Below are 13418 nucleotides of genomic sequence, written 5' to 3' on the forward strand. Positions count from 1 at the left end.
TCCAAGGTAGAGGTCAAAGGAATAACCCATTTCCCTGGCTGTAAACAAGAGCAAGCCATGTCTTTCTAGCACCTTGTGGAGCACCCTGCTCCCCCTGTGGGGAGCAGAGGTGTGGAGGAACATGACAGCCTGTGTCAGGCAGGAGCCAACCTGAGAGCCTCCCAGATCCTTCCGGGTATCACAGAGCCCATACCAGCCACTGCTGCCCAAGATGTGCACTGTAAAGGAATGATTCACAAGCCCATAGAAGTGGGGAATGTGTGAATACAAAGCCCAGGGGAAGGGAAAAAACTGGAGGTTTTACTGAAGTTGGAGTATACATTTACAAGACCATCTAAAGAGGTTAAACTTCAGTTTTGCAAGTTAGGCAGAGCCTGAGGCCAAGTCAGTTGGTGCTCTGGTTCAGGATGATACTCGCATCCCTCCACTTCCACATCCTCCTTGGCTGAAGGGAGCACAAAACTGATTCAAAAACCCAGAGAACAAGGCCAGCTTAAGCCAGAGTCTTTCAGGGCTGCAGTGGCAGACACCTGCCAGCTCCACTTCAGATGAGATTAGCCACCTCTCTGGCTGCCAGAGAAGCCCAGGGGCTGGGAGGTCCAAGCCCACCCACCTGGCAGTACCCGCTGGATGCCAGCTTGGATGCAGAGAGATGCAGGCACACACAGCCCACCATGGAGAGCTCATTATACCCAAACCAGAATAAATGCTCCTTGAAATGGCAGGAGGTTACAGGGGAATAACCTGCTCCCAGAGCTGTCAGAAAGGGTCCTCACCAGGAAAAGAGCTTTGTCAGAGCTCTTCTTTGCTCCCAGGAGCTGAGACTGCCAGGTCTGACAGGCAACTGTTTCATGGGACAGGAGTGTATGACCCAGGAAAGAAGGGCACAGCTGTCTGGAGACAGGGAGAGGCATCAGCAGGAGATACTAAAGAAGAAATGCTTTCAAGGGATACTAAATAACCTCAGTCTATGCCTTAAATAACCCGCGCTCAGAGTAACAAGCCAAGCAGGCTCTCCTGGGCTTCTCCAAAAGCCATTCTAGCCAGCAAGCGGCTCCCAACCTACCATCCCTGGGGAAGGATGTCCTCTTACCTGCAACTGCAAGGACTGCTGCAACTATTTACCCACAGTTCCCGAAAGCCCCACAAGAGCCAGGGGGGCAAGGATGCACAACACATCATCCTGCTCTATACCAGCCCATCTCCCTTCTGACCCTAATGAAAGGAGACTCTGTCACTCTAGTCCTTAATCTTAATTATTGTTATAAATTTTAATTTTTTCTGTCCCTCTGAAGCAGCAGCAGACTGGGAAACACAAAGCCCAGCCTGCTGAAAGGTGGCACCAGTACACCCTCACTGCTCAGTAAGCATGAGCCACAAGCACTCCCAGTAACTTCCGTGCAGTTCCAGCAAGTCCAGGAGGAGCCATACTCCTCCCTCACACCCACCAGCCTTTGGGACTAGATGTCCCCAGGTTAACCTCAGAGAATGCTGTGGGAAGGCTGCTAGAGAGCCAGCTGTGGTGGGACTTCCTCCAGCTCTGGCCCCTGACTTTCCCTCCACTTCTCACTGTCCAGTTCCCTTAGCTGGACCCCAAACCCTCAGCCCCTTCGCACTCCGTGTCCCCCCCAGTCCCCTTCTCCTCCCTTTCCTCTTTCCTAATTTTCAGCATCTCCAAAGCTTCCTCCGCTCTCCCTTCTCACATTCCATCCCTCTCCCTGCCTCCTACAGTTCCTTCTCCATCCCCTGTTCTCTCACACCTCCTTTCTATGACTAGACAGCCATGTCATCCTCCCTCCACTTCACCTAATTCTCTTTCTCTCCATGGGAGCTGGTGTTTCATCTCTGCCACCGAGTCCTCTTTCATGCCTCCTGGCTTTTGCCATCCCACCCCCTTCCTCCCCTTGGTTGCCGGGATGGGAGGGCAGTGGAGGGACCCACACTCGGCAGGCCTGACCCCCGGCTCTCATTAACAGTGCCCTTCTCAAAGCAGGCACAGCACGAAATAAATAAATAAAGCAAATCTGTCTCGCTGCTGTCTCGGGTTGCTTAAGGGAGCCGGGCTCTGGGGGTGGGATGAAGGATGCTATTTGGAGAAGCTGTCTCCATGGCAACCCCCATTCCCACCACCAAGCGGGCACAGGTCACCTGTTCCATGAAAGTTTCCCCCTTCCCTTCCCATCCTTCTACCACAGGAAGTGCCAGCACAGCCCCAGGGGTGCAGACAGTCCAGCCTGAGGGAGACACAGCAGCGATGCAGAAGAAGCGGCAGGGATGCTGCTGGCATGGCTGCAAACGGCCTCCAAAGTCCCCCATGCCACGTTGAAAAAAGACAGGTCATCCCCATGGTGCAGCATGCAGGGAGTGGCAGCACCTCGACCCCTCTGCTCCACTCAGCAAGGCAACCCCATGGTCTCCCTGCCTCTGTCCCCATGGTCAGTGCCAGATGGGCAGGGGGGCTGTACTCTGCTGCAGGATACTTGGACAGACACAGGCACACACCCTGACTCATGTGCTGCTGGCACTGGGGCAGAGATCGAAACATGTCCCCTCCCTCTGCACGTGGCTGTGGGTGCTGTGTTTCCATTTGACTTCAGTTATTTTAACTCAAAATTGGCCACTCCCATTAAACACTGCCAGGTGCTCCCAGAACAACCCATGGCTCTCTTTTTAGCTCTAACAATTCCATCCCTCATGTGACAGATGCGCTGCCAGGACCTTTCCCCAAGTAAGGCAGCGTCAGCCTGGCATCACTGAGCGCTCCCACAGCCAACCTGATGCTCCCACCCACACCAGCCCCCTCTGTGTGCGCCCGCGCGTCCGCTGCAGGGCTGGCAGCACTGCCTGGCACCCCCTCCAGCAAAACAGCCATCAGAGCTCCAGGAAGAGACACAGAGGGCAGAGCAAGAGCTTGAGAATGGGGTACTGGCTCTGGTCTCCATCAGCTCTCCAGCATAGGGAGCATGAGATGGTGGTCTAACCTACTCATCTTCTGCCAGTACCAGCAGGCAGCTGCCTGCGGCCAGGATGGACAAGAGGGTCAGCAAAGAGCCCCTGGATGAAGTTCCAGGGCTGGCACCCAAGCAGCCATCCTACAGCACAGCGCAGGCTGGAGGGATTCACACGGTTCCCCCACAAGGCTGGGAGTTTCGCCAGGAAAAGCAAGTTTATAAATAGTGTGTTTCAACACGAACAAACGAAAGCGTCAGAACTCGACAGTCAGATAAGCCAAGTGCTGAGTGCTGGCCCCTCCACAGCATCCTCCCACACCAGGTAGGGCAGTCCCTTCCCTCCATCACTCAGCTGACCAGGACCTTCCTGGCTCTCTGGAAAGCCTGGATCTGGAGGTGTCTGTGTCTGATGTGCTGCTTGGGAACACCCTTGCCACAGCTGGTCTGGCAGACAGAGCAAGGCAGCAGAACTGGCTTCAAAAAGACTAGAAGCAGTGGGGATGGCCACCTACTCCACTCAAGGGCAAGGGCAAACAGCCCACAGCAACCAGCTGCCCAGCCAGGGCCAAGGGCTACAGATTTAAATTCAGTGCTTGAAACAAAATTTTCATAAGCCCACAGGCCAGAAAGTTTCTAGCTTCTCCTCTTGTCCCTGCAGAAGACAGCTGCCTCATGAGTGAGGCTGGCACTCAAAACAGAAGCTCCATGGCACGCAGCATTACACCGAAGGGCACATACCTGCCAGATCCTAACAACAAGAATGAGACTCAAGGGGAAAATCAGCTTTTATCTCTGCGTTAAGGAGAAGAGCAGCAAGTCATTAGACAAGAACTTGCTTCTCATAAACACAAAACAGCAGAAAAGACACCCCTGCATCTACAGAGCGAATGGAAGGACATCCCTACTGGGGAACTACCTGCCAGATTGGAAAAGGAGAAGATCTTGATGGTAGTGCCCAAGGGAAGACATGAAGAGATGACACGTCAGAGCAGACCCATCAGCTGTCAGGAAGAGAAGCCTCTGACAGCCCACTGAACACATGCAATGCTCTTCACGCCACACTCGCTTACCTTGATATAAGTGTCAAGGGCTGGGTGGACACGGTTCACTGCTAGATGGATGGACAACGGTGTAGTGAACGGGAAGGTTGCCATGACCACATGGCTGGGAGCAGGGAAGGTGAAGATCTTAAAGCCATACTTCTGGAACCGTTTGATCTGCTCTTCTGACGGCTTTGCGTCTCCCTCGCTCAGGATTCGGCCTATGGCAAAGCGACACTTCTCTGGAGACACCTGATCGAAGGGGAAAGAGACAGTGTCAGGAGGAGAGAGGCTTAGTCTGGTCAAAAGCTCAACCTGCTGAGCATGGAGAAAGGAGACCACTGTGAACCAAGGTAAATGCAACAGTCCAGTATGATTCAGCACACCAAAGCAGATGTCTGCTCCTAAACAAGGCAGATCTGGGCCTAAATCATCTACACTCCTCCCAGTCTAAGTGCACAAGCCAGTGGGGAAGGTGCTGTATCCCTCCTTGGAGGACAGAGGGACTTGCAGCAGAGAAAAATTAAACCCCATTGAGATGCTCACCCAAACCTGTCACAAGTGACAGTCACTGCAGGAAGAGTCTCTCCTGATTCCCCATCTGAGACCCAACAGTTGAGATGTGCTCACCACCATCCCCATCTGCAGGACACCTCTGAAACTTGGGGAGAGGGCTGAGAGATGTGACCACAACTCACCCAGCCTGCCTCCACCTCACCCCCAAGGAAGACACCTGACAGCCACCTGGACACACCACCAACCAGCATGGGCACTAAGATGGAGAGAAATCCAGAGGCTGCTGGGTCCCTCCTAAGCACACTCAGTATGGCAGTGTTAAGGGTGGGAAAACTGAGGCAGGTAAGCCTTACAGGCAACCACCAAGCTGTTTGTAGTAATATGAAGAGAAACACATTCACTTCTGTCCTGGAACCCAACAACGTGCAAAACCAAAAACATGCTCTCTTTCCATATTTGGGGATGCCTCCCAGTAAGACAGGGCGTGCTGGGCTCCCAGTCCAGGAAGAGGCGTGCTCCCAACACTGTGATGGCCTAAAGGACTCCGGCTGACCCAGGCCACAACTTTCATTTTTGGATTTTAACAGAATCCCATTCAGGCTTATCCATAGCACTGCAAAGGAACATGGGAGGGGGCAGGAGAATCCAGTCAGTTCCCTTGGTACCCAATGGCACAAAGCCCTCACAGGTACAATGTGAAGCAGAGAGAGGATGCACACAAGGCCAGTGTGTTACCACCTCCCATCCCCATGCAATCCCACAAAGGGAACTCTGCTCTGCGCTTCCCAATCTCATCCCTAACTTTGCTTTGCCAAGCTCACCAGTGCCTCCTTCGGCAATGTAACTACTCTCGCTGCACTCCTTGCCCTGCCTTTCCCTTAAACACCTTCTGATGTCGCACGGCAGGACCATTCCGGAGGGGGAAACACAAGCAGATGTAAATGGAAGAAAAACAGCCTGTAGAGCCGCATCCATCAGGCTGAGGACGTACCTCACAGCTCGCTCTTGCCCTCCTGTGCTGCAAGAGGGAGCTGCAGACAGGGCTGTGCCCAGCCCCAAGCAGGAAAGGAGAAGCAGATCCACACCAAAGACAGCAAGAGGCAGCAGTAAAAGGCATTCATGGGGAAAGGCCCAGATGAATCAAGGAGATAAGGGAAATACAGATAAAATTCCTTTAAATATGCAATCTCCATTTATGCCCTGAACAAAGACAGTTCAATCCCAGCCCCGGAGCAACAGCTGGAAGGACTGGAGCTGCTGGTACAGGAGGCAGCACCACTGGGGCCAGGTGTGTTCACTTTCTCCCTTCTTTTATCTTTCCTTTTCATATTGCACCACCCCACAGGCATGTTCCCAAGGGCAGCAGCAAGGCAGATTTGCCTTCTCTTCTGCCTGGTAAAGCCCACCCCAAGGGAAAAAAGGAAATAGTTCACTTAAAACCAGCCTTCCCCTAACAAACCTGTCCCTTTTGGTAGGCAGGTGCTGATCAAAGCCTTTGTTCCCCCAAGCATCCCAACACACTTCTGGAAATTACTAGTTAACCTATCTGGCAGCTTTGCTGATTGGAGCAAAACCCATTCCTGCAGAGAGAATTTTAGCCTCATCCATCCAACACTTGGGCACAGGCTGGTCGCTGAGCACGTGAACATGTGGACTACAGGCAAAAAGACCCTGGCACGTGCCCACAGCTCTGTGTGATCTGGAGCTTGGCTGGAGCTGAGCACAAACCCGCCCGCCACATCCAGTCCTTGCTGAGGAGTTATTTCTGTTCCTGCCAGAGGTGGGAGAAGGAGGGAGAAGTCCTCTGGGCTGCTAAATATTAAATAAAAAGGAAAAAGAAAAAAAGTCCAAATTAATATTAATCTTGTCCATTAAAACACATAAAACATTGCTGGCAGGGGTTTGGCAGCACTCAGGCAGCATCCACATGTGAATGTTGGAGAGCCAGGAGTCAGCAGGGAGCCCCAGGGATGCCGGTGGCTGTGGCTATCTGAGGCCTGGCATGACCCCAAGGCAGCCCAAATGGTCCAGGGCCATGGGCTGCCCTCAGCTCCACTCCCAGCTGAGAGCCAGCACATGGACACTGCTCTCCAGCCCTGGCATTCCCACCCTCTCTCCTAAGCAGAGCTTCCCTCGACCACAAGTCCACCAGCACAGCAATTGCCACATGGCACCTGCTGGTCACCAGGAGAACCAAACTGCCCAGGGGCCTGGCCAGCAGCTGGGCTGGGGGTGGCTGCCAGGGCAGAGCCCATCAGTGCTGAGCCAGGGACACCACGGGATACAGCCAGCACATTCTGCTGCCTGATAACAAAAGGCCTATTTTTGGAGACATGTCAACATCCGCAGCAGGTCACCAGCTCTGGGCGGGCCAGCTCTGCCACAGGGTGCTTCACTGAGGTCAGGAGATCTTTGAGAATGAGGAGGAAGAGGAGGAGGTCATCTCTTCCTTCCAGGGGAAAGGCAGTCTAGGTGACTGATCCCACCCTGCTGGACCTCCAGAAATAAGAAGCCAGCAATGCACACCATCTCCCCTGCCACCATGACTCTGGATACAAGCACCCAGCGACACCACCCCATGGGACACTGGGGTGCTCTGCACCTGAGCCAGCAAGCAAGTTATGAGTGCTGCAATCTCCAGCCCAGTGATCCACACAAAACTGGCCCTTTCTTCACCAGCCCAGAGGTGCCCAAAGACATTCTCACTCCCAGCACCCTGCCTAGCCTGACCTGCCTGTTCACAAGACATGAGTCTCTGTGGGAATGAAATCAAGAGCCACAGAACAACCTGTGGAAGGTCCCACCAGCACCACAGCTGCTCTGAGGTCTGACACTGTGGTCATGGAAGGCAGGTCCCCATGCAGAGTCACAGGCACTGCAGTTTCATCCTGCACTGCCCTGCTGTGTCCCAGCCACCACAGTGGCTACAGAGGCAGGAAGTTCAGGCCCATGTCACCTGCCCGATGACACAAGCAAGGGCAGCCCACCCAGAGAAGGGGTAGGTCTGTGGGGCTGCCTGCCAAGCCTTGGAGGGCAGGTTAGACTCCCGCCACAAGGAGAAACAGTTACTTCCAAACCCCTGGATGGCCACACGAGAAGAAGCCCCATTGCCTGCTGAAACCACAAGGTGGGGGCAGAGATGTGACAGACGCAGAAAGAAGAGAAAATAGGACAAGAATGGGAAGGCAGCTTCATCCTTCATGGACAGACCAAATTTTCAGGGTCAGGTAGGAGATGCACCTTCCCAGCCTCACCTGGTCCTACCAGGGGAAGCATTCCCTGTGCCGGCCAGAGCAAGTTACCACAAATATCCTTATCTATATCTGTGGGCCTCAGCAGTACAGGCTTTCACTAGCCCAGGCTTTGGCAAACAAAGAGGCAAGGCACAATGCCCTTGCCACAGTGCCAGAAGGTCTGCAGGGCAACAGCTCCAGGAATGGACACTGAGCCCTTCCAACAGCATTGACTGCCCTGCTCCACCCCCAGAGACCAATGGGAACAAGTAGCATCACCAGGATTCTCAGCTCAGGCAAAGACCTCAGCACAAGGACAAAGACACCAATTAGTGGCCGTGAAATGGCCACTCTGACCATGTGGGCCATCACATACCAGGCACTCCCCATGACTCCTGCTTCAGACACGACACTTCTTCCAGACAAAAGTGTTCAAAGCACCGTCAAAGCCTCAGCCCAGCTCATCTCAAGGGGAGAAGTCACCATCCTTCCCAGGCCAGGAGGAGGCACTGTAGTGTCTTCTCTGCCTCCCATGATCAAGGTAGGTAAAGATAAGTAAGCACATCACAGGATACAAAGACACAAGGTGGCTGAGCACATCAGTCTCCATTGAGCATAGCCAAGCTAAGTGCTTTCTGACATCCAGTGTCTTCCTGTTCTCTCATCACTACATTTTCATGGACAAATTACCCTGAAGGAGGTGTACCCTTAGGAAAACAATCTTGCAAGCAATGAAACAGGATTCCTAAAACAGGACTAGCGACTCCCAGAGCAGAAGCACTGGGTGAGAGCTATCAGCCCAAGCACAATGCCCTGTGCCAGACCCAACACATGTGCCCAAGCACACATGCACAGCTGCTGATCACTCTGTTTGCCCTCCTCCCCACGCATTCCTCCACGGTCACACCAGCTACTGCAGAATTACTGGGGAGCCAGGCTGTCTGCCATACACAAATGTCCACATGCCATTATTTGGAGACCCCAGTGTCACCCATCTTCACCCCCCAGCAAGTTTTCATGCACTTTTGTTTGTTCCCTCTCTTGGACTGTTCCCATCAGAGTACTTGGCTCTGGCTGACAGCTTTCTGCTCACCTCTCAGCCTGAAGAGAATCATCGAGCAACTGTTTCATCAGACAGGAGCCCTCAGCACGCAGCACCTGAGGTTTCAGTAAGAACTCTCAGGGGATGGAAGAACTACAGGGAAGCTCAGAAACACATGAGAGCACTAGAAACAAGAGAAGGAGTATGGATGAGAATAGACCGAGTTGAAGAGAACATTTGCTCTCAACCACAGAGCTTCAAGTCCAGGAGGATTGCACTTCCAGCAGCCAGGGAATCTGTCAAGCAATGTCTCACCTTGGGGTCATGAACACTGGCCTCTGCTCCATAACCAGATCTGTTATCTCGCTGATGGCTTATTCAGTAGAAGCTATCAGAAAATAGCAAGCTTTGCTCACCCAGTGCCTTGCAATCAGGGTTATCCAAAAACTGACCTGCTTTCAGGTGCCTTTCCTCACAGAGCATCCTTTGCAGACCTGGGAGACCTTTGTGAACCCCAGTGTTCACCTACAGAGGATGAGTTGTATGTGCCTGAAACACAGCGAGGGAGATCCTGACTGGGGACCCAGGTGCTGACTGTGAGAGCCTGTGGGTTCCCCAGGCAGACCTTACCGTGTGAGGGTTGTCGTAGTAGACGCCGATGGAGCAGAGCTTTGAGGAGATGCTGCAGCCATCCGTGAAGAGCTGCCCGGATTCTCCATAGGGGCCTACCCGGAACTTGTAGGCCAGTGTCATGGTGCCGACAGGAGGGGAGCCAGCACTCACAACCACCTCCGTGAAGAGCCCCGAGTACACGATGAAACCGAAGACCGTGAGCAGCAGCAGCACGACCAACGCCGCGATCAGTCCCAGGAGCACCCAGTCAGTCATGATGGACACCTGCTGTGCCATGTTTCCTGATGCACTAGCAGCAAGACCAGGGAAGACAAAGGAGGGCAGTCACGTCAGCACTTGGGCAAACAAACACTTTCTGAAGTTACTTATGTGCAGCAAAATGCACTCTCTTTCAATTCCTCTGATGTGTGAAGCTTGAAGAGAGTGGAAACCCCCCAGAAGCCTCCTGTATATTAGTCCCACGTTGCATCAGCCTGTTCCAATTGGTCACCAGGTGCAATTTATACTGCTTCAGTGCCGCTTGGGAATAACGTGGTTATGGAGGGAGGACAGAGAGGCACCATCCCCATCTCCTCAGAACTACTCAAGTCCATTTTTGCATCCAGGAGAGACCAAAAACCACCCTGCAAGCCCGCATCACCCAGCAGGTAACAGATACACAGCACTGGGCTAAGGATGAGGGTCCACAATAAAATAATTTATTATTTATAGATACCAGGCCCAACACTGTGACCAGGGCAATACTTTTGTTAGTAAATCTAGAAGACCAGGCCTTCCTATAATGATCCAAATAAGGACCATGCCAGTTCAGAACTGAGCCCTGTATCCAGACCCAAGTATCTAGAGAAGCTCAGAGGAAGGTGAAGATTCAGCTAGAAAAAGCATCCCCAAAACACTCAGGTGCAATTAATTACTGGTATTCCTTTTAGATGGCTTTTTTTAAACTAAGAGTTTTTATAACCCCAACAAAGGCTTCCTGTTTTGTTTGGCATCTTTTCTCTCACACTCACAGTGGGACACAGCAGCCTGGTGAATGCCTCCTGCTTGTTTTCACCCACCAAGTGCAACCACCCTGGGGAGCTGCAACCCAAACCATTTCAGGAGAGTTGTTTGTGTTCTTGACTCCCTTGAGACACAGCTCTGCTTACAGGGACCAGCTGTGACACTCCCCTGGGGCTTTCACAGGAGACAGGTTTGGAAGTCAACGCCGAAGTAAACAATTCACCTTTACCTCTGTTTTATAAACATACTTTGTCCACAAAGAGTCGTTTACGGAGGCTGCTGCTTGTTCGCTCAGCTTTATGGCAAGAGAAAAAGCCACATCCTGGTAGGAAGCGCAGGCAGCGCCGCTCTGCTTGGCCCCGGCAGGCAGGGGGATGGCAAAACCAAGCCCTGGCAAGCCACATCACTGGCCACGGTCCTGGTCCGGGCACTGTCTCACACCATGACCCCACTCACCTGAAAAACCAGCTCAGCCCAGAAACGCCTCAGGACATCCACAGGAGCGCAGGACCTTCGGCGCTGCAGCAGGAAAAAATAAGTATCATTGTTTCCTCTCAAACTCACGAGACCAAAAGCAAACCAGCCGCGGCGGAGCAGCCCAAAGGCGCCCGGTGGCCTCGGACCTGCTGCCCGGAGGGATGTCCCGAGGAGCACCTGCTCCCGCAGGACCACACAGGCCATGATCCCTTCCCAAAACTGCGGCTGCACACACGGGGCACCGACAAACACGGAAACGGGGCGGCGAGGGAGGACGATGTCCAGCAGCCGCCTGTGCCGGCGAGTCCCAGCCCGGGCGTCCCCGGGAACGCCTGAGCGGCACCGGAGCCACTCCCGGGGGCCGTGGCAGCGGAGAGCTCCGCGGGGAGACCCAGGTCCCGGGGAGACACCCCGCTCCCGAGGGGAGACCCAGGTCCCGGGGGACACCCCGCTCCCGAGGGGAGACCCAGGTCCCGGGGGGACACCCCGCTCCCGGCAGGGACACCCAGGTCCCGCAGAGACACCCCGCTCCCGCAGCGCCCCGGCTCCTCCCTGTACCCAGCACAGACCCGGCCCTTCCAGTCACGGCCCCGGTGGTTCCCCGAGCCGCCGGCCCCATGCCCAGACCCAGGCCCTGATAGCAGCCGCCCTAGGGGAGCGCAGGGTATTTTTGGCCTTTCTTCCCGGTTCCCGCGGCTCGTTCCCCACCGGCACTGGCAGGCACGGCCGACTGCCGCCTGCCCTCCCCACGGGCAGCGGAGCCTGCGTGCCGACCCCCCGGCGGAGGAGGAGGCTCTGCCCCGAGCGGTCCCGCTGCCCGGCCTGCCCGCCGGGACCCGCGGTCCCGGGCCCTCCGCTCTGGCACAGCCCTCACCGCCGGGGCGCTGCGGGACCCGACCCGGCCCGGCCCGGCCGGCGCCAAGCAGGCCGCGGCCTGTGGAGGAGCGGCACGGCGCGGCGCTGTCATACCGGCCCCGCGGAGCCCACCCCGGTGCCGGGCAGGGGTCCTGCCCCCCCGCTCACCCCGGGCTCCCGGTGCGGCCGGCCCGGAGCGATCCCGGCGCCGCCCCGCCCCGCCGCCAGGGGGCGGCTGCGCACGGGGCCGGGGCGGGGCCGGCTGGGGGGCGTGGCTTCGACTTGGGGCGGGGCCTCGAAGGCTCGCGCGGGGACAGCGGCAACGCCCCGCGAGCAGAGCGCCTCCTGGCGGCCGGGCTGGGCGATCGGGAGGACCCGGGTTCGACTCCCGCCCCGGCGCTCCGAGGGGCTCCACTCTGACCCCGTCTGCCTCCCGGTCCTTCCAGCACCGCCCCGCTCGCTCAGCCCTGCGGCCCACAGCCCAGGACCCCCAGGCCAGCCCCGTGCTCTGTCCAGGGCACTGCTTGTCGTGACTGAGAACTGTGTGTCCTACAGTTCCCCCGTGCTGGGGCTGCGGCAGCATCCCGACTGGATGGCTCCTGAGCCTCGGGCTCCGTAACAGCCGGAGCCTCTGGTGAATGGACCCCTTCCCTCGGGCACTGGACAAGCAGGTGCCGCTCTGACCCAGCCCTGACCGCACAGCCTGGCAGAGCTGCTCTGCAGTGCCCAAGCCCTTCCCACCAAACCCGGAGAGGGTTTTGAGCAGCCGCTTGCAGGTTCCGTTGCTGGGGCTGTTGCAACCTGGCAGAAACATCGTGGGTTCTCCTTTTCTTCCCCCAGTATAAAAGCAATCTTCACACCTCTCCTTCTGCCGTGGTTTCACATCCATTCCCATACATCCCAACCCCTTCTTATCGGGGCTGTTTAAAGAGGGAGTCCAGCACCTATTGGTGCATTACACCAATGTGCAGCTCATTTATGAACTGCTGTCATACTTGCCTTTCTCCAGCAGCTTCCTGGTGAGGACCTCGAGGTTTTCCATAAACTGGAATTAGTTAAACCTCAGAGGCCCTCCTTACATTTGGCATTACGGCTCTTTTGCAGCTGGAAGAAAATATTCCAGCTTAGTTATGTGTCTTGCCTGAAGCCATGCAGTGAATCACTGGCAGGAAGAGGAAAGGAACTCAAAAGCCCTGTAACTGCCAGCTCTGACCATCAGACACCTTCCTCCTCCAGCCTTGAAGTTATTTCACTCAGCACACATTTAATACTTAACACATACGTTTTCCCATTATAACACTAAACACTAAAATTTGGGTCTCATATAACAGCTTCTTGCCTTCACTCTGATCCAGTACATTGGGAAGAAGTGAGGCAGAAGGATGTAAAGTGTACTCTCCAGCAAGGCCCTGGGTGTTGGGTTATGGCAGACACTTGGTCTCAGCAAACTTGCTTGGGCCTTCTTGGGCTCCTCACATCTCTAATGGGCAAAGCAGATCAGCCCATTCTCATTTCATAGAATCATAGAATCAATTGGGTTGGAAAAGACCTCCGAGATCATCAAGTCCAACCCTTGGTCTAACTCCAGTCCCTTTACCAGACCATGGCACTCAGTGCCACGGCCAATCTCAGTTTAAAAATCTCCAGGGATGGGGAATCCAACCCCTCT

The 13418-nt window shown here is 55.1% G+C and overlaps 1 protein-coding gene across 3 annotated transcripts in view; it reads right to left on the minus strand.

Annotated features, from left to right (window-relative positions):
- The window catches only part of TEX264 (testis expressed 264, ER-phagy receptor), a 37891-nt gene extending 25887 nt beyond the window's left edge, over positions 1–12004 (minus strand). The window contains exons 1-4 of one of the 3 annotated variants that reach the window (XM_071550738.1): positions 11918–12004; positions 10874–10936; positions 9413–9696; positions 4022–4243 (exon numbers count right to left, since the gene is read on the minus strand). In XM_071550738.1, the coding sequence (XP_071406839.1) occupies positions 4022–4243; positions 9413–9691 (501 nt within the window). In that variant the 5' untranslated portion in view covers positions 9692–9696; positions 10874–10936; positions 11918–12004. Of the gene's footprint in view, positions 1–4021; positions 4244–9412; positions 9705–10873; positions 10937–11863 lie in introns of all 3 variants that reach the window. The other 2 variants (XM_071550736.1, XM_071550737.1) reach the window with 2 other exon arrangements.
- Between the last annotated feature and the right edge of the window lie 1414 nt (positions 12005–13418).

The sequence above is a fragment of the Pithys albifrons genome, chromosome 3 (genome assembly GCF_047495875.1).
Source record: "Pithys albifrons albifrons isolate INPA30051 chromosome 3, PitAlb_v1, whole genome shotgun sequence".
Taxonomy (NCBI): Eukaryota; Metazoa; Chordata; class Aves; order Passeriformes; family Thamnophilidae; genus Pithys; species Pithys albifrons.